This window comes from Thrips palmi, unplaced genomic scaffold (genome assembly GCF_012932325.1).
Source record: "Thrips palmi isolate BJ-2018 unplaced genomic scaffold, TpBJ-2018v1 HiC_scaffold_10, whole genome shotgun sequence".
NCBI classification, from domain to species: domain Eukaryota; kingdom Metazoa; phylum Arthropoda; class Insecta; order Thysanoptera; family Thripidae; genus Thrips; species Thrips palmi.
Window position 1 is genome coordinate 17,243,833 of NW_023144621.1, and position 22,372 is coordinate 17,266,204.

Here is a 22,372-nt window from a genome sequence, read left to right on the forward strand (position 1 = left end):
GGGTTAGATAGGAAAAGGGCGCGTTGGACGCTTCGCTTACCACGTCATCGATGATGTCGTCCACCGTGCTGCGGGACCCGTCCTTCTCCTGGAGACGCCTGGACTTGCGGGTCGACGCCGTGGACGCCGCGGCCGCCGATGTAGCAGGGGCGGCGGAGGTAGCCGCCGGCACAGCCGAAGGCGACTCCTCGCGAGTCTCCCCGGCGGCGGCGGGTGGCACTGCAACGGGCCCGGTGGTCTTGGCGACAGCCACTGCGTCCTTCGCGACCGCGTCCTTCGCCACAGCGTCCTTGGTGGTGGCAGCCGCGACCACGCCGGGGCCCTTGATGGTAAGGATGATGCGAGGCCTGCCTGCTTTGTCGTCGTCCTTCTTCGAGTCGGTGTTGCTGCCCTCAGGCTTGACATCCGCCTCGGCCTCCTTGTTCTTGACGGGCTCTTCGACGGGCTCCTTCTTGGTTTCGTCCTTGGACTTCTCGTCGTCGGAGTCGTCGCGGAACTCGTACACGTCGGCGAGCTTGCGGCTGGCGCTGTCGTTGCCACCACGCACCCTGGTGCGCCCGCGGCGTGCCGTGGCCGGGGCCTTGGGGTCCTTGCCGTCCTTGGCGTCCTTGGGCTCGTCCTTCTCGGCCATGCCCTGGCGACGCCGCGTCGTCACGCCCTGCTGAGATGGCGTCGCACCCTGCGCCGCGGCCGCGCGCGTGTTGCGAGTGCTGCGCGCGTTGCGCCGCGGCGCCCTTCGTCCGCGACTGCCTCCCTGCTCTTCCTTGTCCTCGTCGGAGTGGTGGTCGTCGTGGGTGTCGGACAGGTCGGCGTCATCCTTGGACTCGTTGAGCGACGACGCGGGCGTGGCGGGCGACTTGGCGGCGTTGCTGTCCACCGAGGCTGGCCCGTGCGGCTGCTTCTTGTCGTTGTCGACCAGCTCTGCGGCGGAGCTAGCCGTGGTGGAGGGCGAGGCGCTAGCCGCTGACGCCACGGTGGGACTCTTGGGCAGGTCTTCCCGCAGCGAGGCGGGCTCCAGCTTGTCACGATTCAGTGGCGACACGGCGGCCATGGTGGACAGCGGCGAGCGGCTGGCGAACTCCTTGGCCAGTGGTGACACCTCCAGGGTCTCAGCCGCGGTGGCCGTGATGCTGGGGCTTCGGGGGCTGCGGGGGCTGCGCGGCGAGGTGACTGCCAGCCAGCGTTCGCGCTCCTGCTCGGCAGTCAGGTGGTGCATCCAGGGCGACTGCCTGTTGCCATTGTCCTTCTCCTTGAGGGCCGACGCGCTAAGCTTGTCTAGCCACGCGTCGGACATCTTGTCGGTGTCGGGGATCTTGGCCTCCAGCCACGGCATGTTCTTCTTGTCGCGTTCCTTGTTGGCCACCAGGTGCGCCAGGTGCACTTGCTCCACGGGCGTGGCCACGGGAGCGGCTGCCAGCCACCCCTTGCTCTCGTCCTTCTCGAAGGCGAGCGGCCAGGGCTTGGACTCGGCCTTGATAGTCTCCTGCACCTTCTCGGCCGAGAGCCACGAGGCGGCCGACGGCTCCTCCTTGAGCGCCGGGCTGGGGCTGGGGCTCTTGGCCCGCTCCATGGGCTTGACCGCCAGCCACGGCCGCTCTGGCTCGCTGGCGCGCTCCGTGTGCCACGGTGAGTTCTTCTCCGGGTCGCTGGACGTCGAGTTGGTGGCGGCGGAGGCGGGGGCCGCAGCCGCAGCGCCAGAGGCGCGCGCGTCGAACCACGCCTTCTCCGTCGCCTTGTCGCGCCGCTTGTCGGCTGTCTCGTCGTCCTTGGAGCACAGCGCGTCCACGGTCTTGATGACGGAGTCGATGTTGACCTCCTTGGACCAGAACTCGTCCTTAGTGTCGATGGGCGAGTCACACTTGATCTGGCTCTTGGAGGGGCCTTGCGACGGCGTCGTCTTGACTGGCGAGGGCGCGGAGGGCATGGTGGGCTTGATGTCGTCCTCGACGATGCACAGCGCTCCCTCACCCTCGTCGTCGTCCTTGTCGCTGTCCGGCTTGGCTTCCTCCTGGGCGCGCTTGGGGCTGCGCCTGGGGCTGGACGCTGCGGCGTGCACCGCGCTGTCCACCGCAGGCGTCGCGGTCGGAGACATGGCCGCCGGAGACATCGCGCCGGGGCTCGACGCCATGGAGTAGGGAACCTTCCCGGCCTGGAAGGCTGTGTTGACGGCGAGCACGCCAGGCTGGTAGGGGCTCGGAGGATGGACGCCGAGTTGATGAACGCCAGGATGGTGAGCGCCAGGTAGATGCATCCCTGGTTTGAGGACGCCAGGTTGGTGAAGCCCTGATGGGTGGGCGCCAGAGATGTGAATGGCCGGCTGCTGAGCACCAGTTTGGTGAACAACGAGCGGCCCCGAGGGCGCCATGTGGCGCATGAGAGGCTGGTGGGGCATGGCAGGCTGGCTGGGCCGCACACCGCACACCGCGTTGACGAACCTCGGCCCCATCGGCATCACGTGGTTGGGCTTGCTTCCCGCGAGGGCCTGCGTCGTCGTCATCATGGGTGGAGTGGCGGTGGCTGGAGTCACGGTGGTTAGCAGGCCGGCAGCGGACGCGGCCGACGCGGCCGAGCTGGTGATGACGCTCGTCGGCGTGGGCTGCGGCGTCGGCATCCTCAGGCCGGGCGGCGAGACGATCTTGGGGGCCACGGTGCCGACCGCGTGAGGCGACTGCAGGCCGGCGTCCATCTTGTACAAGACTTGCGGCCGCGGCGAGGCGTGCGGTGAGGCCTGAGGCGAGGCGTGGGGCGACACGAGGGGCGAGACGTGGGCCGAGGCGTTGACCACGGCGTGCTGGGGCCGCGGCTGCGGCCCGAGGCGGCTGGTGATGACGGGCTGCGGCACCACGGTGGGCACCACGCCGCGGACCACGGGCATCGGCACTCCCCTGGGCACGGCCTGCGGCAGGGCCTGGGCCTTGTTGTTGACGAGTGGGTGCGACGGCGGGGTCGGCGCCAGGGACGTCCCGGGCGGCGCCACCACGGTCGTCTTGGGGTGCGGCGGCGTCGCCAACGGATGCGTTAGCCCCGGCTTGTGCAATGGCGGCAAGGGTTGCGGTGCCGCCGCCAGGCCAGGGCGGACCACGTGCACGACGGAGAGCCCAGGCTGGTAGTTGGGCATGGTCTTGATCGGCAGAGCATTGGGCTGGGTTGACGGCTTGTAGTGAGGATGGGGCGCTGGGTGGCTGTTGACTACAGGCTTGGCCAACATGGGCGCGACCACGGTGCCCTTGATGACGGTGTTCTTGGAGGGCGAGGCCTCGCGCAGAATGGGCTCGCGGCGCAGGGCAGCGTCCAGGTCGACGGGTGACTTGAGACCGGTATTGTGGTTGGCCTCTACCTTGACGACCAGTGGCTTCATGGGCTGGGCCAGCGGCGGTGGGCTCGACAGGCGTGGAACCGGAGTCTTGGGGGCATCCTTGACGTCCAGCTTCACCTGCTCGGGCAGCGCGTCGTGGCGGACTTGGGCAGGGGCCGCAGTGATGGCGGTGCCTGGCTCCGTCTTGGGCACCAAGGTGGGCGTGGTGGCGTGGAGCAGGCCGAGGGGCTTGTCGAACAGCTCGGGCTTCACCTCGCTGGCGGCCTTGGGTGACGACAGGCGGGCCGTCGAGGCTGGTGACGCCGCGGCCACGGGAGGCACTGGTTCGTCCGGCTCCAGCTTGGGCAGAGCGGGCGGCGAGGGCCGCGAAGACGACGACGACATCGCCAAGTCGGAGATGCGCTCCATCAGCCCCTCGCTGGGCACGGCCTTGGTGGCCTTGCTCTTCTCGGCGGCTCGCTCGGCCTCGTCGGCGGCCTGCTGTTGCAGCTGTTGCTGGCGGTTGTAGTAGGACGCTGGCAGGTCCGGCGTGCGCGGCGGCCGGCTGAAGTCCATGGAGGTGTCCGTCGTGCTGAGCGACCGGTCCAGCGAGCCGGGCACACTGAGGCTCGAGTCAGCCTCCGTCTCTTCGGTGTCCGTGTCGATCTGAAGGTCGTTCTCTGACTGGGGTGTCTCGGGCTTCATGCCCAAACTGTCCACGGCCTGAGCCGTCTCCTCGTCGGCGTCCTCATCCGCCACCACCTCATTGTCGTAAGAGCTACCGTGCTCGCCGAAGTCGTCGCTGCTGGCGCCGAAGGTCTCCTCCAGCAGGGCGGCCACGGCGTCCTCGGTCTCCTCCTGCGAGATAACCAGCTTGTTGTCCTCCTTGTGCCTGATGTCCTGCAAGCCCTCAGGCTGCGACTGCGACGGCAGCTGGTCCCGCACGGGGGAGAACTGCTCGATGCTCTTGACAGCCGTCTCGTGGATGTTCTCGTCGTTGAAGGGGATGAGGAGCTTCTTGGCGGTGGACGGCGACAGGGCCGCGGCAGTGGCGGCGCCTGCAGGCGGTGGGCTGAGGCTGGGCAGCGAGGGCATGGACAGGTCCGGCAGACTGGCCACTGCACTGGGAGCGCCAGGGCTGCCGGGCGCCTCCACGTCCGACTTGACTTCGGCCGGGCTGGGCGTCGACGTGGACACCTTGCGGTCGGGCGACATGGCCTTGTCGCGGTCGCGCTCGCGTTCCCGATGGTGGTTGTGCTCCCGGTGGTGGTGGTGATGGTGGCGGTTCTGCTTCTCTTCCTTGGACTTCTTGCGCTTCTTGCGCTTCTCCTTGTGCGCCACGGCGAGCGGCTCGGCCAGCGCCTCGGCCTTGTCCTGCTGGGCCTCGCGGCTCTCCTCGCCCTCCGTGAACTGGAACACGTCCAGGCTGTTGGCGGAGGGCAGCGAGGCGGAGGACAGCGGCTCCGCCTTGATGGGCGACAGGCTGGCCAGGCTGGGCAGGTCGTCGTTGAGCAGCTTGGCCTCCAGGGCCTTGCCGGCCTCGTCCAGGGCCTTGCGCTCGCGCCGCTTCTTCTCCTTGCGCTTGTTGCGGGCCAGGGCCTGCGCCTCGCGCTCCACCGTGCTGGGGCCGGTCGAGTCCGAGTCCGAGCCGTACACCTGCGACACCTGCCACTTGGACGGCAGCTTGTCGAAGCGCTGCAAGCTGGCCGAGGCCGGGATCGGCGTGGACGTCGGACTGTGCATCGGCGCGTCGCTGCTGTTGTTGAGCGCCGTGGGCGGCTTGCTGTTCTCCGAGTCCTCCGACAGGGGGCCGAAGATGTACTCCATCTTCTCGTCGCGCTTCACGTTGTTCTCCAGCTTGCGGCCGTGCGCCTTGGCCTTGTCCTTGGCCTCCTCGCTCGCGTCGCCCAGCAGCTTGCTGTGGTTCGACTTCCTGCGCTCCTTCTTGGTGTGCTTCTTCCTCTTCTCCACGCAGTTGGTCAGGTCCGATTTGTCGGGCATCTCCGAGTCGCCGTCCGCAGGGTCCTCGCGGTGTGGTGGACTCTTCTGCTTCTTTTGCTTCTTCTTGTGCGACTTCTTGCGGATGCCGTCCTTGTCCTTGGAGTGGCTCGAGTACTTGCAGTTCTCCAGCGCCGGCGGCGGCGGTGTGCCCTCCACAGTGCCATCGTCCTCCGCGCCGCTGTCGTGGTTCTGCTTGATTCTCTTCTCCAGCTTGAGGCTGTCCATGAACATCTTGGCTTTGGCCGCGTCCATCTGCTTCTGGCGACGGTCCTCGTCGGACGAGTCGGCGATGGCGTTGGTCTTGTTCTTGTACTGCTGGTTGTCGTCCAGCTCGGCGAAGCCCATGTCCACCTCGCTGTCGTCCGAGAAGATGTTGGCGGCCTTGGGCCTGCGCTTGGGGGCGCGGTCGTCCTCGGAGGTGTCGGACACGATGCGCGAGCGGCTGCCCTTCCTGGCCAGCTGGTTGAGGAGGGCCTTGGTCCTGGCGGCGCCTTCGCTCTCCTCCCGCAGCGGGTTGCTCTTGCCGCGGGAGTCCGACTCCGAGTCCGACTTCCTTCTGGAGCCCTTCTTGAGCTTGTTGGTGTCGGATCCAGAAGACTCGCTCGAGCTCGAAACCATGGCCTTGCGCCTGCTCTTGCCGCGGCCCGACTCTGCCGAGTCCGAGTCCTCGTCGTACGACGTGGAGCGCTTCTTCTCCTCGCGCTTGGCCCGGGACTGCTTCAGGGCCGAGAACTTCTCCTTCATCTTTTCCTGACGCTTCTCCTCCTCCTGCTTCTGCATGTTCTTGGTCGAGCGAGCCTTCACCTAAAAGAAAATACAGAGTGTTTTTATCTCAAATAAAACATTCAGAGTAAGTGAAGTATCCATAATGTCACGAAGAACAAATAAAAAATAAAAAAAATAAATCCTTACAATTCTTACCTTGTCATACATCGAGATGTATACAGGACCTTCATCAACAATGTCAAAGATAGAATGCTTTTTAGATTGTCCATTTTTGTCATCATCAGAGCCATCAGTATCAGTACCAGTGAGAAAGTTACCTTCCCGCCTTCTAGCATTCTCCTTCCTTTTCTTTTCTTCTTTACGAAACTCACCACTGTTTCGCTTTTCTTTTCTTGAGGATCTGCCTTTCTCATCTAGACTTTCACTGCTGCCAAAATCTGGGCTCATATCCTGTGGAAACAGAAGTAAAAACAAGAACAAAAAAAAATATCATTACACATGTAAATACAATAAAAAGAACATACATAATAAAAATAGTAACAGACAAAACACGCACCTTTAATTCCTTAGTTTCTGATTTAGGAGTTGGTATTTCATCATCAGATTCCAATTCCTCTTTAACAGAATTGATTTCAACAGGTGTTCGAGGCTTCTTCTTCTCCTTTGGTGTCTTGTCAAGTTTCTGTAGGTTGAACTCCTCAGCTGGGTTAAGATGTCGCTCACCAGAGCTGCGTTTACTGCTGCCACTACTGCGGCCGCTGTCTTTGGAATCTCTTCGTTCTGGTGGCGTTTCACCAATGGGGGCAAGTTTGATTCTCTTGCAATCATCAGGAGTGCCTTCTACACTATCCTGAGAGCTGACTCGCCTCTTGCCTCCAATTGGAGCAGGCAACGGAGCAGCAGATCTTTCTGCTTTCTCAAGACGCTCTTTTCTTTCTTTGCGCTCCTTTCTCCGTTCTTCAGATGACTGTTTCTCCTTACGTTTCTCAGAGACATCGTCAATATCAACATTATCAGCAACAGTCACCTCAGCAGCAATCTCCATGTGGTGATCTTTGTCAAAGTCCTTCTTTCGCTCCGTTTGTGAATCAATTGAGTCTCGCCTTCTTTCAGGGAACTTTTCAAGAAGAACTTCTGTTGCATCCTTCTTTTTGTCACCTGAGGAGTCAACATGAGGATGCCTGATGTCATCTTTCCTATCACTGGGCTCTCGTCTCTTCTCAATGAGAGTTTCGCTTTTCTTTTCTGCCTCAGAATGTCTTCTTTCCGAGTCATGGTGTCTGCGGTCAGATGACAAACTGCTGCTGGTAGAGTCACGAGATTCTCTCCTCTCCACTGAATGCTGACTATGACCATGGTGTCCATGACTGTGGTCTCTATGACCATGGCCATCTCGATGACTGCTGTGGTGACCATCTCTGTGAGTGCTGTGGTGACTATGGCTATGCTTTCTCTCAGACGTTTCAGTAGATTCTCTCTTTCGTTCAGAATGAGTATCTTCCTTCCTGCGATCATGTTCCCGATCATGTTTTGATTCCGAGGAGTGTTTCCGGTCAGACACATCAATGGAATGTTTACGATCTGACGAGCCATCAACAGTTTCTCTTCGCCTCTCGATGGTTTCATCCCTTTTCTTGTCTGAAGGGCCATCGGTGGTGTGTCTTCTTCTGTCAGAAACTGAATCATGCTTATCATCCTTCTTACGTTCCTCCCTTTCTCTTTGCCTCTCAGCATGCTTCTCACCATCTTTGCTTTTCTTCTGTTTCTCTGGATCTCTTTGTTTGTCAGTTTCTCTTCTGCGATCTGCTTCTTTCTTCCTAAGTTCCTCCTCTCTCTTTTTATCCATTTCCTTTTGTTTTTCTAGTTGTCGATCATGATCTTTTTGCCTCTCCAATTCCTTTTGACGTTCTTGTTCCTTTAGCTTTTCTAGTTCCTTCTGTCTTTCTAACTCTTTTTGTTTTTCTAATTCCTTTAATTTTTCAATTTCTTTTTGCTTTTCCAATTCTTTTTGCCTTTCTTGTTCCTTCTGCCTCTCCAGTTCCTTCAGTTTCTCTTCCTTGAGCCTTTCGATTTCCTTTTGACTCTCTAGTTCTTTCTGCCTCTCAAGCTCCTTCTGCCTTTCAGCTTCTTTAGCTTCTCGGAGACGCTCTTCTTCCTTCAATTTTTCTTCTTCCTTTACCCTCTCCAACTCCAGTTCCTTCTTCCGGTCAATTTCAATTTGCTTTTCTGTTTCCTTGGGTCGTTCAACTTCTTTTAATTTATCACAGGATTTTTCGGCTTCCTTGAGGGAATTTTCCTCCTTCAGCCTGTCATCTTTCAACCTTTCTTCATGCCTCTCCAGCCTATCAGCTTCCTTCTTCTCTTCCTTCCGTCTCTCATACTTGTCAGCAGAAGAAGTGCTCTCTTTTCTTTTCTCATCCCGATGTCGGTCACTCTTGTCAGACGATTCTTTTCTTCTTTCAGACTTCTCATCTTTTCTTCTTTCATCCCTACGCCTGTCAACATTTTTCTCACTGTCTCTTTTTTCGTCCTTTCTTCTGTCAAGAGATGAGGTGAGAGGAGAGCCTTCTTTGCCTTCTTTCTTTTCTGAATGGTGTTTGCGAGATCTATCCCTATCAGAGCTTTCCAAGGAGTCACGTTCTTTACGACGGTGGTTTTCTGTGTCCTTATCTTTTCTTCTGTGCTCTTTGTTGTCCATAGAATTTGTTCTCTCTCTCCTTTTCTCTGATTCAGGTTCACTGTTTCTTCTGCTGCTGACTGTTGCAGGAACTTCTTTGCGGTCTCTCTTCTCGTCACTTTTGTGTTTTGAGCTTTTCTGATTGTCACCGCTGCTGGAACTGGTGGTACTGGTACTAGACGAAGCCGACTCTCTTCTTGAAGGAGCTGATACTTTTGAAAAAGCATCTAATTGCTTCTCTTTGGGGCTTTGTGAAGGTGACGTAGTTGGAGAAGATAAAGAATCTTTCTTAATGCTTAACTTAGATTGCGATAAACTAATATCCTTTTTAGGTAATGACTTAGAGATGTCTGCTGAAGGAACACTTGGAGGTGAGGGAACTGGAATGGCGTTTGTAAAGGTTGACGTTACAACTGTGGGGGAGGCTGTTGTAACAGTCAAACTTGACGTCATGGTTGCATCTACACTTGAACTTGCACTCAAAGGTGGCGTCACTAATGTCCGCGTTGATTCAACACTAACGGGAATGTTTCTACTTGCTGGCGAAGAAGCATTTAGTCTCGTGGGAATGGAACTAGCACACACTTGACCACTGCCGCTCACGCTCACACTCTTTGGTAAATTCTCCTGTTTGGAAGAGGCTTCGAGCGCCGCCACACGCGGAGGACTTGCCGCAGCACTCGCTGATAATCTTGATCCTTCCGGGGAGGCCAGCCCCGGGAAGGCGTTGTTGGACGCCGTGGAGACCGACGTCCTGGTGGCTTCGGGTGACGGCGTGTTACCAGAGCACGCCGTCACGGCCGTGGTGGGCGATGACGAGCTGGCCATCTTGGTCAGCCTGGGGTCCGAGCCAGACACGCAGGCCGTCACGCCGCCCATGGACGGCGAGCTGGCGCTAGGCACGGCGGACGGCACGCCGACGCGCGGCGACGACGACGCCAGCGCCTCCGCCGATGTCGACGTCGACGGCGTCGCAGGAACAGGCGTCGTCACCACTGTCAGCTTGAGCCTCGCCGACGCCGAGGTCTCCGGCGACGCCGGCCTGCTCGTCGTGGGCGTGGTGGACGCCGACAGGGACGTGGCGGTGATGGAGGCGGTGGTGACGACACTCAGCAGCCCCACGCTCGACGAGCACGTGGAGGCCGAGGCCGAGGTGGAGGGTGTGGGCGATGCCACCGAGGCGGCGGGCTGGACGGACGAAGTGGGCGGGTGGCTGGGGAAGGGGTACTGCAGGCCGGGGGTCTTTGGTATTGAGATCGACACAGGGAGCTTGTTCAACGCCGGCGTGCCTGGCGAACCGGAGCAGGTGGCGGAGGCCGTCTGCACGGTGGGGCTCATCGGCTTGGGGTTGGTGGACGCCGCGGCCGCACACAGAGGCGACTTGGCGGCGATGGCGGAGAGGCTGGGCGTCGTTGCCGGTGCCGCGGACAGCGGCGACGACAGCGGCGAGGAAAGCGGCGAGGGGAACAGGCCCGCCTTGCCGGACGGCGAGATGGGCCCCTTGCTGAGCGGGTCCCCCAGGCTGGGCAGGCTGGGCAGCCCCGCTATCCGCAGGGCTCTGGTCGCCGGCACAAACTCCTTGGGCTCGTACTTGTCGCTCACGTTCTCCAGCCGCTTCGAGTCCTCGTCGAAGACGGACCGCTTGGCCAGGACTAGACTCACGATCTCCGACGGCCTCATGCCAGGCAGGTCGAAGTCGAGACACTTGTGCTTGGAGCGCAGCCGCTCCGTCACCGAGTTGTCCACCTTGGACAGGGTGTCGCCGCCCGACGCGCAGATGGCCCTGGACCCCGTCCACTGCTCGTACATCTTGTCCAGCGCCTTGACGCGCTCCTCCAGGGAGTGGTCGGTGGTGGGCGAGTGCTTGGGCGAGTTGAGGTTGCCGCCGTCAGAGTCTGACGACGAGGGTGACGGCGCGCAGGGCGGCCTTCGCGACGGCGGGGGCGACGCTGGCGGCGGCACCGGGCTCGGGTTGGGGCTCGGCACCGGCAGGGAGACGGGCTTGGGGGAGGTCACAGCCGGAGGGGAGGAGATAGACGACAGCTTGGCGGCTGCCGACTGTCGGGGAGGGAACTGCATCTGGGCGGCAAACCTACACAGAAGAAACCAGTTTGTTAGCGAGCCACACTAGAAGGGAAAGTCATATTATTATCAAACAGAAACCATGGGGTTTACCTTGGCAGGGGTAGTGACAGAGGTACATCATTTAATCGTTCTCGAGGTCTTCTAGGCTCTGTTGGTAAAATATTTTCTGGCCTTTCATCAAATAAAGGAGTGCCTGGTCTTGAGTTGTCTCCAGATTCATTCCCACTAAGAACTGTGACATCATTGTTATGATGGTGATGATGGTGATACCTTCTTTCATCAGTTTCTGAAGTAGAGCTACCAGTTTTTCTTCTTTTGCAGACAGGGTGAGGGGAATATATTGAACAATGCTTGCCACTATCCGTGGACTGCCGCCTCCCACAATGCTTGCCTCCTTCCGATAACCTTCTAACTTCAGACACACTTCTCCGATGGTTGTGAAGGGCATCACAGATAACTTCAGTATCATCTACCCGTACCTAAAAGCCCAGGGAAAAAAAGAAAACGTTAGTCAGAAATAATTAAGGGCAGCAAAGGCAGATCAGAGACATACATTCTAGTAGTACATACCCTCTTCCTCGGAAATGTTGCCTCTGAACCCGATGAATCTCCATCATCCAGCTGATCCAACTGATGCTGAATGTGCATTCTTTCTTTTTGTAATGTTCTAAGCTCGCCCTGTGGTGGGTGGCCATGGTGTGGGTGAGGGTGATGTTGACTAGGGTGGGGAGCGTGTGGATGTGGATGGGCCGGAACTGGCTCACTCACCACCACACTCTGCAGGCGTTTTGAGTATTCATTCTCACTTGCAGCACCACTCTCCCCACCTCCCCGTAGACTTGGGCTGCCTTCATAGCCATCCGAGTGGCCACTTGCACCTCCGCTTCCCTGGGAAAACTCATCGTAGCTCCTGGAAGCAAATAGAAACCTTGACTTAGACCCCGATTCAAGAAATTCTGGTAGCCCTGTCTAGAACAGGATACTCCAACGCACCTATACCTCCTGTCTGTGAATTCAGAAGCATTGGGAGCATCGAAGAGCTCATATCTTTGGGAAGACCTAGGTGTTCTGGGAACCACTCTTGTGACACCCACTGGGGTCGAGGATCCACTGGGAGTGACATTGCCACTCGTTGAACCAGGTGTCCCACTTCTAGAGTAGGAGGCTGTTCTTTGCCGTTGTGGAGTAGCCTCAAACCGGGAGAATCTTCCAGCCGTGACAACAGCAGTTTCAAACCTAGCAGCAGGGGCAGCTCTGAAAATTTGGGATAATAATAGTATCAGAACCAATGTTAACTCATTATGACTGAAATGAGGATAAACTAAAAATTTAGACAGGTACATAATGTAGATATCTTAGACAAGCTGTGACTTACGTTGAATCATAGGGAGTTTCTCTCCAAGCTCGGTCTGTGGACCCTTGCTTTTCCATGTGAACAAAGAAAGCATCTTGACATTCTCTTGACGCAAAGTCAATTTGAACTTTACGACCCCTAAGGTTAACTCCTCGCATTTCTTTCACAGCCATCTGAGCTGCTAACACCTGGAGGAAAAAGAATCATTGATTTGTAGGACAAAGTTGAAAGTAAGGAGATAAGTACCTAAAAACAGGATTAAATTAAACCAATGATGGCGTAACTTACTTGTTCAAAGAAAATAAGGGCATATCCACGTTCTCGGTCAACAGAAACTTGAGTGATTGCACCAAATTGGTTGAACTGCAGATTCAGGTACTTTTCTTGAACATTATCGCCCAAACCACCCACCCATACACAATTGGTCTGCATTGACTTGCCAAAACCAAGTTTTATTCTATTGCTTCCTAAGTGCTCGCCATCAAGGCTGCGCATAGCTTTAACAACACTACCAATATCAGCAAACTGACAAAACGCATAAGATGTAGCGCCGCCTTGCTTTTTAATATCAATTTCCTAAAAAAGACAAGCAGAAGCAGTGAGTGCAGATATACACCACAAACAGGAACTCAATATGACAAGTAGATTACTTACAATAATTTCTCCAAATTGTTCAAAATGTTTCCGGATTTCTGATGGAGAAATATCTTTTTCCAAATTTCCTATGAATAATGTTCTAGTGGCTTTTGGGTGGTATTCGTCCAATTCAGCTTCATATGGTCTAAATTCATTGTCATCTACGTCGTAACCTTGGTAAGCTGCTACTTCTATTTTGCAGCCAAAGAACAGTTTGTTATGGGATTCCTCAAGAGCCTTTTCAGCATCCTCAGGCTTTTTGAAGCGAACCAGTGCATATCTGTCTTCGGCCTGGCCAACCACTTTTACACACGTGACTTTCCCATGTTTCTTATATTCATGAAAAAGACCGTCTTTCAAACTTGTATCTGAAAGAAACCACAATCACAAAATTAGACATGGACCAGAAAAACAACAACCACCTCAACAATAGCACCAATCTACTTACCACTAGATCTGATCGGTAAATTTCTAACACATATCACAAGCGGTCTCGTGTCATCACTATGGTTCGAGGAGTTATTCTGGTGAGGGGCGCTAACAGCTGACTGGACTGTGCTCCCTAGTCTGATAGACCCTCTCACACTTCCGTGATGACTCGACCCGACCGATCTGAAAAAACAAACACTGCCATACATACACGACCACATCCACCACGCAACTTTTACCGACAGTTTCGGTTTCTCCAAGAAAGTTTCGAGGTTGTACCTGTGCGGGGACACAGACTTGTCCGAGCCTGGGCTGGACGAGGCCGAGCTGCAGCTGCTCCCGCTGGAGTCTCTGGACGACGCGCTGGAGGGGCTCCGCGAACGACTCCGAGACCGACTCCGCGACCGACTCCGGCTGGACCCCGACTGGGATCGGGAGTGGGAGCCCGACTCGCTGCCCGACCTGTGTCGGAACAGGACACGCGTCATCACCTCCCCATCGCGGCTGCGAACACCACATTCCGTCAATGAGATACAAGCACAAAGAGATACAACACAAACACAAAAACAACACACAAACACACACACGAAAATTAAGGGCAGGTGGGACGAAGGTAAAGGTTACTTTAAAAGATCGAAATCACTCTGCTGCGCTTGCTCAAGTGAGAGCTCATATTTTTCTCCTGACACTCAAGGACAATCACATTGAGAGAAACGTCAGTGAAAATAGTTCAGAGCCGATACAGGCATCATCTGCGCTTCAGTCCAAGCTGCATGTAGCCATTCAAAGCACAGGCAGAGCGAGAAAGAGAGAGAGAGGGAGATAGACAGGAACAAAATCACAATAAGCATAACAACAAAATGCAAGTAAATGTCACAGGCAAAGTTTAAATTAACAAAATAAAGTGCATTAATACAAAAACAAAACAAAAAAGAGCCCATACGGCACCATGAAAGAGTATCCAACAGCTAAAATCAAGTTCCCACCCGGTCGGGGCCAGAGTACGACAAAATTATAAAAAGCCACCACAGACATTACTGACCAAAATTCAACAACTACTACAAAGCTAAAACAAATTCCGAGATTTTGTTTTTAAAGGCAGTCAACAAAACAATCAACAAAAGAAAGTAACGAGAAGACGAGTGCTCTGAGGCTGCGGAGGCGCAAGCGCCAAAGCTCCAGCACCGTTGGCGACTCGGCGGACGCCACTGCCTCCGCGACCACCCCCAGGGCGCAGGGTCCCAGGGCGCCAGGGCCGCCACCAGGCGAACTAGGGCGTCCTCCAGGGCACTACACGCCTACTCCACTCACCGTGATTTCGACGACCGCTTCTTGTGGACCTCCCTCCGGATGGCGTCCTCCGCGTACCCGTCCACCGTCGCCGGCGCCGCCCCGGGCTGCGGCAGCTGCGGCGTGTACCGGCTGTTGGGCGTGCCGTCGTACGGGGTCCATGCACCCGGCGGGGGGACCCGGTGGTGGGCGGCAGGGGATCTACTGCAAAACCAGAACAGGGCAGTCAGCACACCGTCAACGAGAAGGGCTGACATTGGGTGGCCTGCATTGCAACAGGCAAAGTCAGCTTCAGTCCAAAGTAGTTACCTTTCTAGGATGGGGTTGAACGGCGCCGGGCCGTGGGCTGGGCCGTGGGCCGGTCCGTGGGTCGGTCCGTTCCGGTGCAGCCTCTCCCGCGTCCTGCCCCTCGGAAAGGGCAGGGGCGCCAGGGGACCCAGGGGACCCAGAGGGGCAGCCTCTACGGGGACGTGGTAGGCCGCGCCCGGCCCGGGCCTCCTGTTGTACGCCTCGCCCTCGACCACCGCCCCGCGACCCCCGCGCTCGTAAAAATGACTAGACCGGTCGAACGTGGGGAGGTCCTCTGGAGGCCTGCAAACACACACACACACGCACAGGTCAAATGCATGCAATCGATGCGTCGCCAACAGACACAGGGCAAACTCGGCCCCATTCCCCCCGCGACACTGGAAAGGAAAGTCCCCGGCCGCTGCAAGTCGAGCAGCGCGCTGGGAGGGATGCACACCTCCACCCTCACTGGTCATACTGCGAGTGGGAGCTTGGGAGGCTCTTCTCCACTGGGATAAAGTTTCACCTTAGTAAGGACGGCCATGTCTCGTTTTGCAGTGCAGGCGAGCATGTGTCGGGCCCGAAATGGCATACGATCGGTAGTGGTCTAGCCCGTAATGGCAATGGTAATGAGCCAGCGAGCGCCTGCGGCGTAGGCAGCACCCGCGCACGGCTGCACGCGGCACCCGGCGGCGGCCTACCTGCAGGGCGCTCCCCGCCGCGCCGAGCCAGGGCCTGGAGACGGAGTCCCGGCCCCGGCTGCAGCGGCAGCGACGCCCCCACCCACCCAACAGGCCACGAGGCTGGGCCACCAGGCCGAGCCACCAGGCCACCCCGCCAAGAGCATCACCCAGCGCAGCGAGCCGCCGCTGTGACCTCGCCCCACCAAAGGAAAAACGAAGCCATCCCCGATTGGAAATGAAAGTAAAAGAATGGGGCACCTGTCCGGGCAGGCCGGAGTGGGGCGCTGCTGGCTCGCGCTGGCCTTGGCGACCCCCTCCCTCCCCATCCCGGCCACACCGCACCACACCGCACACGCTGCCACGCACACGGCCCAAGCGTCCACGCAGTCCACGCGGCCTGCGAATCGGTGTATTTATCATCAGGCGCTTTATGGAACCCGGCTCCGTCCTTGGGGCCGCCGGGCGGGCCGGCAGAGGCACGCCACGCTTTGCGCTGCTCGCCGCGCGTTGCCAGATCTCGCTCCGCCAAATACTGCGGAATACCAGCGGCATTCCCTTTGCGCTCCATAAAGCACGCCGTCGACGCGGTCCGGGCGAAAGTGCAGTCCGAGGCCGCGCTCCAAGCTCCGCGCCCCGTACGTACCACCACGACGACGGCCAGGCAGGCCACGCAGGCCACGCACCCGGCGGACGGAGCGGGCACACGTGGCGTCGTCCTGGCGTCGCCGTCCTCCTCGGCGAAAAGGGACTTTGGCACGATAAACATCTCTGTTGGCGCAGCGCCACGCAACGCCGCGCCACGCAAAGGGTAAATATTTTTCATGGCCAAAACGTCCCCCGCGTCCGCCACGGGCACCGCCACAGTTTCCGTCCTCCGGGCCGGGGCCCCGGGGCTGGGCCCCCACGCCCGGCCCGCCTGCAAAATAGCCCGGCCGCCGCGCGCAGAAAAAGGCAAGGCGGCGCCTATTCAGCGAAATTCGCGGAGCGTCTTTCGGCCAACGTCCCTCACATCTCATTGAGCACGAATGTCCGCCAACGCCCCCTTTTTCATGTCGTTTGCCTTTTCTTTATTTTTCATGTTTTTCAGACATGAGCGTAAGCAACGGCGTGTGTAGGGTTGTGGGGGGCGGCGACACTGCCGGCGACACTGCCGGCGACACGCGTCCAGCAAAGCCGCAGGCCGATTCACAAAGTGTCGCTCTGTCTCTCTCGCACCCGCGCGACGCTCCACAGGGACACACTTGCCGCATGTGAGCATTGATAGAGCATTAGGCGGCCGACGTGACACAGGCGGTGCTTGACGCGCTCCTCGCGCATGCCGCTTGGCCCGCGAAGTCACGTGGCGGCTCGCTATTTCCGTAGCGCTGCCGCCACGCCGCCGGGCCGCCGCGGCAAACTGCGCACCAGAGAGCGAGAGAGAGAGAGAGAGAGCGACAGAGCAAGCGAACCAGCGAGCGAGCAGGGCCCAAGCGCACAGTCACGGTGCCACAGTGCGCTAGCAGTGCGCTGGCCCTGTTTCGCCTCCACGACGCCGCGCTGCGGAGCGCTGCGGAGCGCCCGGCCCGGCGACGCCGCTAGAACGCCAACGTGGCGGGCCGTCCTCGCCGTCGCCGTCCTCGATCTGCCTCCCGGCGGTCCGGCCGTCCGGCCCGGGTCAACACTCGCTACATTGAGGGCGACAAGACAGCTGCACGCGTCCACGTCAACGCCGCGGCCCGCCCGCCCCGCCAGCCCCGCCAGCCCCGCCACTGGACGCCAAGCGACGCGAGGTCAAATTAATTGAGTCCAGACATGATACGGGCCCCGTATGGACGAGGGGAGCGGGCGGCGCGGCGGCGGCGCGCTCGGAGGTCCGCGGGAAGGCCTGAACATGTCGACCAGACAGGTGACAGCGTTCGCAGGTTCAAATATGCAGCATTCGGCATCCCCGACATGACCCCCTTCAACGCCGAGCACGCCGAGCCACCTGTGTGGTGGCGCCCCGGTGCGCGGCACGGCCTGGTCTCCAAGAGACACACCGTCAGACACTCCGTCGGCCGGGCAGGCCAGGCAGCTCGGAGACTGGATGCCATTTAAATTTGGCTGGCAGCAACAGCCCCGGCCGGCGGCGGCGGCTGCACGGCCGCGCTCGCGTCGAAGGCACGTCCACGACTGCGACGGCCAGGCTCTGCCAGGCCCAGCCGGGCCGGCCGAGCGCTGAGGCGCTGAGCTGGCGGCTGGTTCGCCCCGCCACCGCGGCATCTCCACTCCACCGCGAGCCGGGCCTTGTCGAGCAGAGTCAGGCCGCGGGGCCGCGGGGCCGGGCTGCACGACCCGGTACGACCGAACCACAGCAGCCCGCCCCGCCCCGTACTACAGCCGCGCCGTAGACGCGACGAAGGGGCCCAGGCCGGGCCGAGCGGGGCTGAGGGCCCTGGGACCTGAACAAGACCGCCCTGCATTGATCCACCACCCCTTGAGCCCCCACAGCCCCACGGACCCCACGGCGCTGCAGCCCGCCGGCCCGCCCCAGCCCAGCCAGTCTGCACACCCGGCACAGCCCAGTTCGGTCCAGTCCAGCGGGGACGCGACGCGACGAGACCCAGTCCGGAAATACACCAACGCCCTCACACGGCGGCGCCATGGCGGCGCCCGACCTCGACCCAGGTCGACCCCACCGGCAAAAAATAGAGAGGGAAGCCGATACTCGATCCCCCGACCCACTGCCATGCCGACGTCACGCCCAAGACAAGCTGCCGCCACGCGCTGGGCCAAATTATGGAAACGGCAACGCCAAAAGAATATCGGCCAGACGACACGGAATGCCGCGATCCGCCGAGGCACAGAGAGAGAGAGAGAAAAAAAAAAGCGCGTTTGTGCGAGAGAGGAAGCGACAGAGAGAGACAGGGAGGGAACCGTTTTATTCAGTCACAGACGCAGTGCGCCGCCCTTCTTCCCGACCATTAGAACGCAGTTTCTCTCTCCCCCATTCCACCTGAAAGGCACTGCGAGGCACTGCGAGCTAGGCCTTTCTCCCTGCTCCTCTTCCCACCCGTCCTTTCACGTCAGCCATCTCGTCTCGCCAGCGCCACAGTCGCGGGTTCAAATCCCCACAAATTTCTTTCCTTTTTTTTTTCTGTTTCCTTTTAGTGCTTTTATTCTGTTAGGCTAAGAAACAAGAAGAAAAAGCACTCCGTGCTCTTGCGGCCTGCGGCCCTTGCTTCGAGATTTGACCTTGGATCGTCGGCCCGATTATTGCTGTCGCAACCAAGCCAAGTTACTGAAGTCTTCGACCGGCCGCCCGTCTCTCTCGCACTCATGAGGCGTGCGCCTCGACGAAGCGCTGGTCGGAATCAGTATGAAGGCGAATCTGTCGCGGCGTCACGGCAAGCCGCGCCAAACCAAAACAAATAAAAATCTACAGCGGCACGATAAAGTCCGGCGTCGTGACCGCAGTCGAGGACACGGACGGACGGACAGACAGACAGACACACAGACGGACGGACGGGCGGTCGGACGGACAGACAGACAGACGGACGTGCCGGATGGAAAGCCGCAGCCCTTTTTATTTCAGTTTTATTCGCCGACGTGGTCGGATCCGGAGGAGGGCGAGGCAGGCGGCGCGGGTACCACGAGAAGGGCAGGGCAGGCCACGCCAGGCCAGTGGTGCCGCTCGCAGGCCAGGATTTAGGGCGACAGCGGCCGGTCCGGCCACACCGGCACATCTACGGCTGCATATTCAATGGGGGGCGGGCAGCCAGCGGCAGCCCGGCCACTATGCACTGTCCTCTCTCTCTCTCTCTCGCACCCGTGGGGCGTTGCTTGCGGGTGCGAGCGCGACAGAGCGACGGCGGACCTGCTCGCTCAACCAGCAGGGCTGCAATCCAGCCCGGTCGGTCTCGGGGGCGTACCTCGACTGCGTCATCGAATGCGGGGGCCGTCCATAAAGCGCAGCTGTGCAGTGGACTGCTTCCGAGAGGCGTTCGTCGCCCTGTCTCTCTCGCACCTATGCGGGACGCCCCATGAGTGCGACAGAGACAGCGACGAGAACGACTCTCGGAATCAGTCTGCAGGCCACTCATCATGGCAGGGTATCAAGAAGTACCCTCACTCTTCTTAAATTAAAACAATCGATTACAAAAGTAGCACAAAGTACTACAGGATGGTTTACCTCGAGTTTACCCCGTCAATTTCCCAGTGGTTTCTTCCGCATGGAGCCCAAAATGGACAGACCCCCCCCCCCCCACACACACACACACACGAGAGCGAACACAAACAAAAGTCAGGGAGATGGTGACAAATTACGGCGGCAGCGTACGTTACCGGAGCAATCACCAAAATCAATTCCACGCAACGACGTCCCCCGAAAAAAAAAGGGCAGGAAGGGGGGAGGGCGACTTGCGACGATTCTTCTGGCGCTCCCCCTCCCCCTTTCAATTTGGCGACGGCCTCTATTTCCGGCGGCACGCGCAAACGACCCGCACGGCGCGCCCCTGGAATATAAACCCATTCCAGGGCGGGGCGGGGCGGGGCAGGGCGGGCGTCATTTCACGGATGTGCGCTGGAAAAATGATGGCCAGATCCCGATTCCGCGCGCGCCATAAAAGTGTCACATCAGAGCCGCGCTGCCGAGCCGCGACACGGGAATCGCCCCGCCCCGCCGCTTTCCCTCGATACAGGCGCGCCAAATTCGAACCAAAGGCCATTCGGCGCCGCTGGGGGCACCAAGTCGGCACCATCACGCCGCCAAAGCACTGGAAGGGCTTTTAGAGGCCCGCGAAGGACGCGGCCTTCGCGGCAGAGCGCCGACGAGAGCAATGACGAGACAAAAGGATTGCCGAAGTTGATCAGATTGCACGATCATCTACTGATTTGCAGAGCTACAGGTCACCCACACTACACAAGTGAAGAACTCACTTGGGCAGGCAAGCAAAACGAGCAAAGAAACCTCAGTTTCGTCATCGAATCATCATATCAACAAATATCATCACCCAGATTGATTTTGAATAAAAGTCGTCGAAAGATTTCGGTGGATTGGCAACACTGATCAGACAAACAAGTCATCAACTGAAATCTCAGCTTCGGGAAAAGTAATGAATCATCATAACATAAGAAAGTGCCAATTTATAATTTCGAATTAAATAAGATATTTGCTGGGTTGATCAGATTGCAGGATCATCTACTGATTTGCAGAGCTACAGATTACCCACACAACGCAAGTGAAGAACTCACTTGGGAAGGCAAGTAAAACGAGCAAAGAAACCTCAGTTTCGTCATCGAATCATCACATCAACGAATACTCTGTCAGAAAACAACACCCAGACTTTTTTGAAGTTAGTTATCGATGGATTCCGGTGGATTGGCAAAACTCATCAGACAAACAAGTCATCAACTGAAATCTCAGCTTCGGGAAAAGTAAAGAATCATCATACAATAATAAAGTGCCAATCTATTATTTTAAAGTAAATAAGATATTTGCTGAGTTGATCAGATTGCAGGATCATCTACTGATTTGCAGAGCTACGGATTGCCCACACAACGCAAGTGAAGAACTCACTTGGGAAGGCAAGCAAAACGAGCAAAGAAACCTCAGTTTCGTCATCGAATCATCACATCATCGCGTCTACACTGTCCGAAAGCGCCACCCCGATTTATTAGTAATTGTTTTTGTTGGATTTCGTTGGATTGGCAAAACTGATCAGACAAACAAGTCATCAACTGAAATCTCAGCTTCGGGAAAAGTGATTAATCATCACACCAGCCAAAAGTGCCAATGAAATTTTTACAGGTAAATAACACATTTGTGGAATTGATCAGATTGCAGGATCATCTAATGATTTGCAGAGCTACAGATTACCCACACAACGCAAGCAAAGAACTCACTTGGGCCGGCAAGCAAAAAGAGCAATGAAATCTCAGTTTCGTCATCGAATCATCACATCAAAGGATACAGTCACCCATATTTATTAATTATCGTTTTTAGTTGGATTTCGTTGGATTGGCAAAACTGATCAGACAAATAAGTCATCAACTGAAATCTCAGCTTCGGGAAAAGTGATTAATCATCATGCCAGCCAAAAGTCCCAATGAAATTTTTACAGGCAAATAACACATTTGCGGAATTGATCAGATTGCAGGATCATCTAATGATTTGCAGAGCTACAGATTACTCACACAACGCAAGAAAAGAACTCACTTGCGCAGGCAAGTAAAACGAGCAAAGAAACCTCAGTTTCGTCATCGAATCATCACATCAACACATAAACTATCAGAAAACTGCAGATTTTTTTTAAATGTTGGTTTTTGGTGAATTGGCAAAACTGATCAGACAAATAAGTCTTCAACTGAAGTTTCAGCTTCGGGAAAAGTATTTAATCATCATATCAGAGGAAATTAAGAGCCATTGAATTATTGAGGTGAAAAACATATATGCTGTGCTGAGTTGATCAGATTGCGGGATCATCTAATGATTTGCAGAGCTGCAGGTTACCCAAACTACACAAGCGAAGAACTCACATGGGCAGGCAGGCAAAACGAGCAAAGAAACCTCAGTTTCGTCATCGAATCATCACATCAACACACCGTCCCTCAGATTCATTATAAATAGGTCATTGTAAGATTTCACTGGATTGGCAAAACTGATCAGACAAACAAGTCATCAACTGAAATCTCAGCTTCGGGAAAAGTAATGAATCATCATACCACACTCTAAATGTCTTACGAAGAAATTTCCCATATTACGAAGAAAATGGCGCAAGCATAATACGAAGGTGGTTTTTCTTCGTATTACGAAGGTTTTTCTTTGTATCTTACAATGAAAAAGCTTAAAAGATTCGTATTGCGAAGGAATATTGCTTCGTATTATGCTTGCGCCGAATTCACTGTAACATACGAATAACATGGGTCAAATTTCATTGTAAGACATTTAG

The 22,372-nt window shown here is 57.1% G+C and overlaps 1 protein-coding gene across 1 annotated transcript in view; it reads right to left on the bottom strand.

Moving 5' to 3' along the window:
* The window catches only part of LOC117645783 (protein split ends-like), a 66,591-nt gene that overhangs the window by 6,107 nt on the left and 38,112 nt on the right, over positions 1-22,372 (bottom strand). Inside the window, exons 3-15 of the mRNA XM_034386194.1 lie at positions 14,803-15,084; positions 14,515-14,697; positions 13,483-13,707; positions 13,223-13,401; positions 12,793-13,142; positions 12,427-12,714; positions 12,160-12,326; positions 11,778-12,038; positions 11,355-11,694; positions 10,875-11,263; positions 6,579-10,791; positions 6,218-6,472; positions 41-6,100 (exon numbers count right to left, since the gene is read on the bottom strand). Of these exons, the coding sequence (XP_034242085.1) occupies positions 41-6,100; positions 6,218-6,472; positions 6,579-10,791; positions 10,875-11,263; positions 11,355-11,694; positions 11,778-12,038; positions 12,160-12,326; positions 12,427-12,714; positions 12,793-13,142; positions 13,223-13,401; positions 13,483-13,707; positions 14,515-14,697; positions 14,803-15,084 (13,192 nt within the window). The remainder of the gene's footprint in view (positions 1-40; positions 6,101-6,217; positions 6,473-6,578; positions 10,792-10,874; positions 11,264-11,354; positions 11,695-11,777; positions 12,039-12,159; positions 12,327-12,426; positions 12,715-12,792; positions 13,143-13,222; positions 13,402-13,482; positions 13,708-14,514; positions 14,698-14,802; positions 15,085-22,372) is intronic.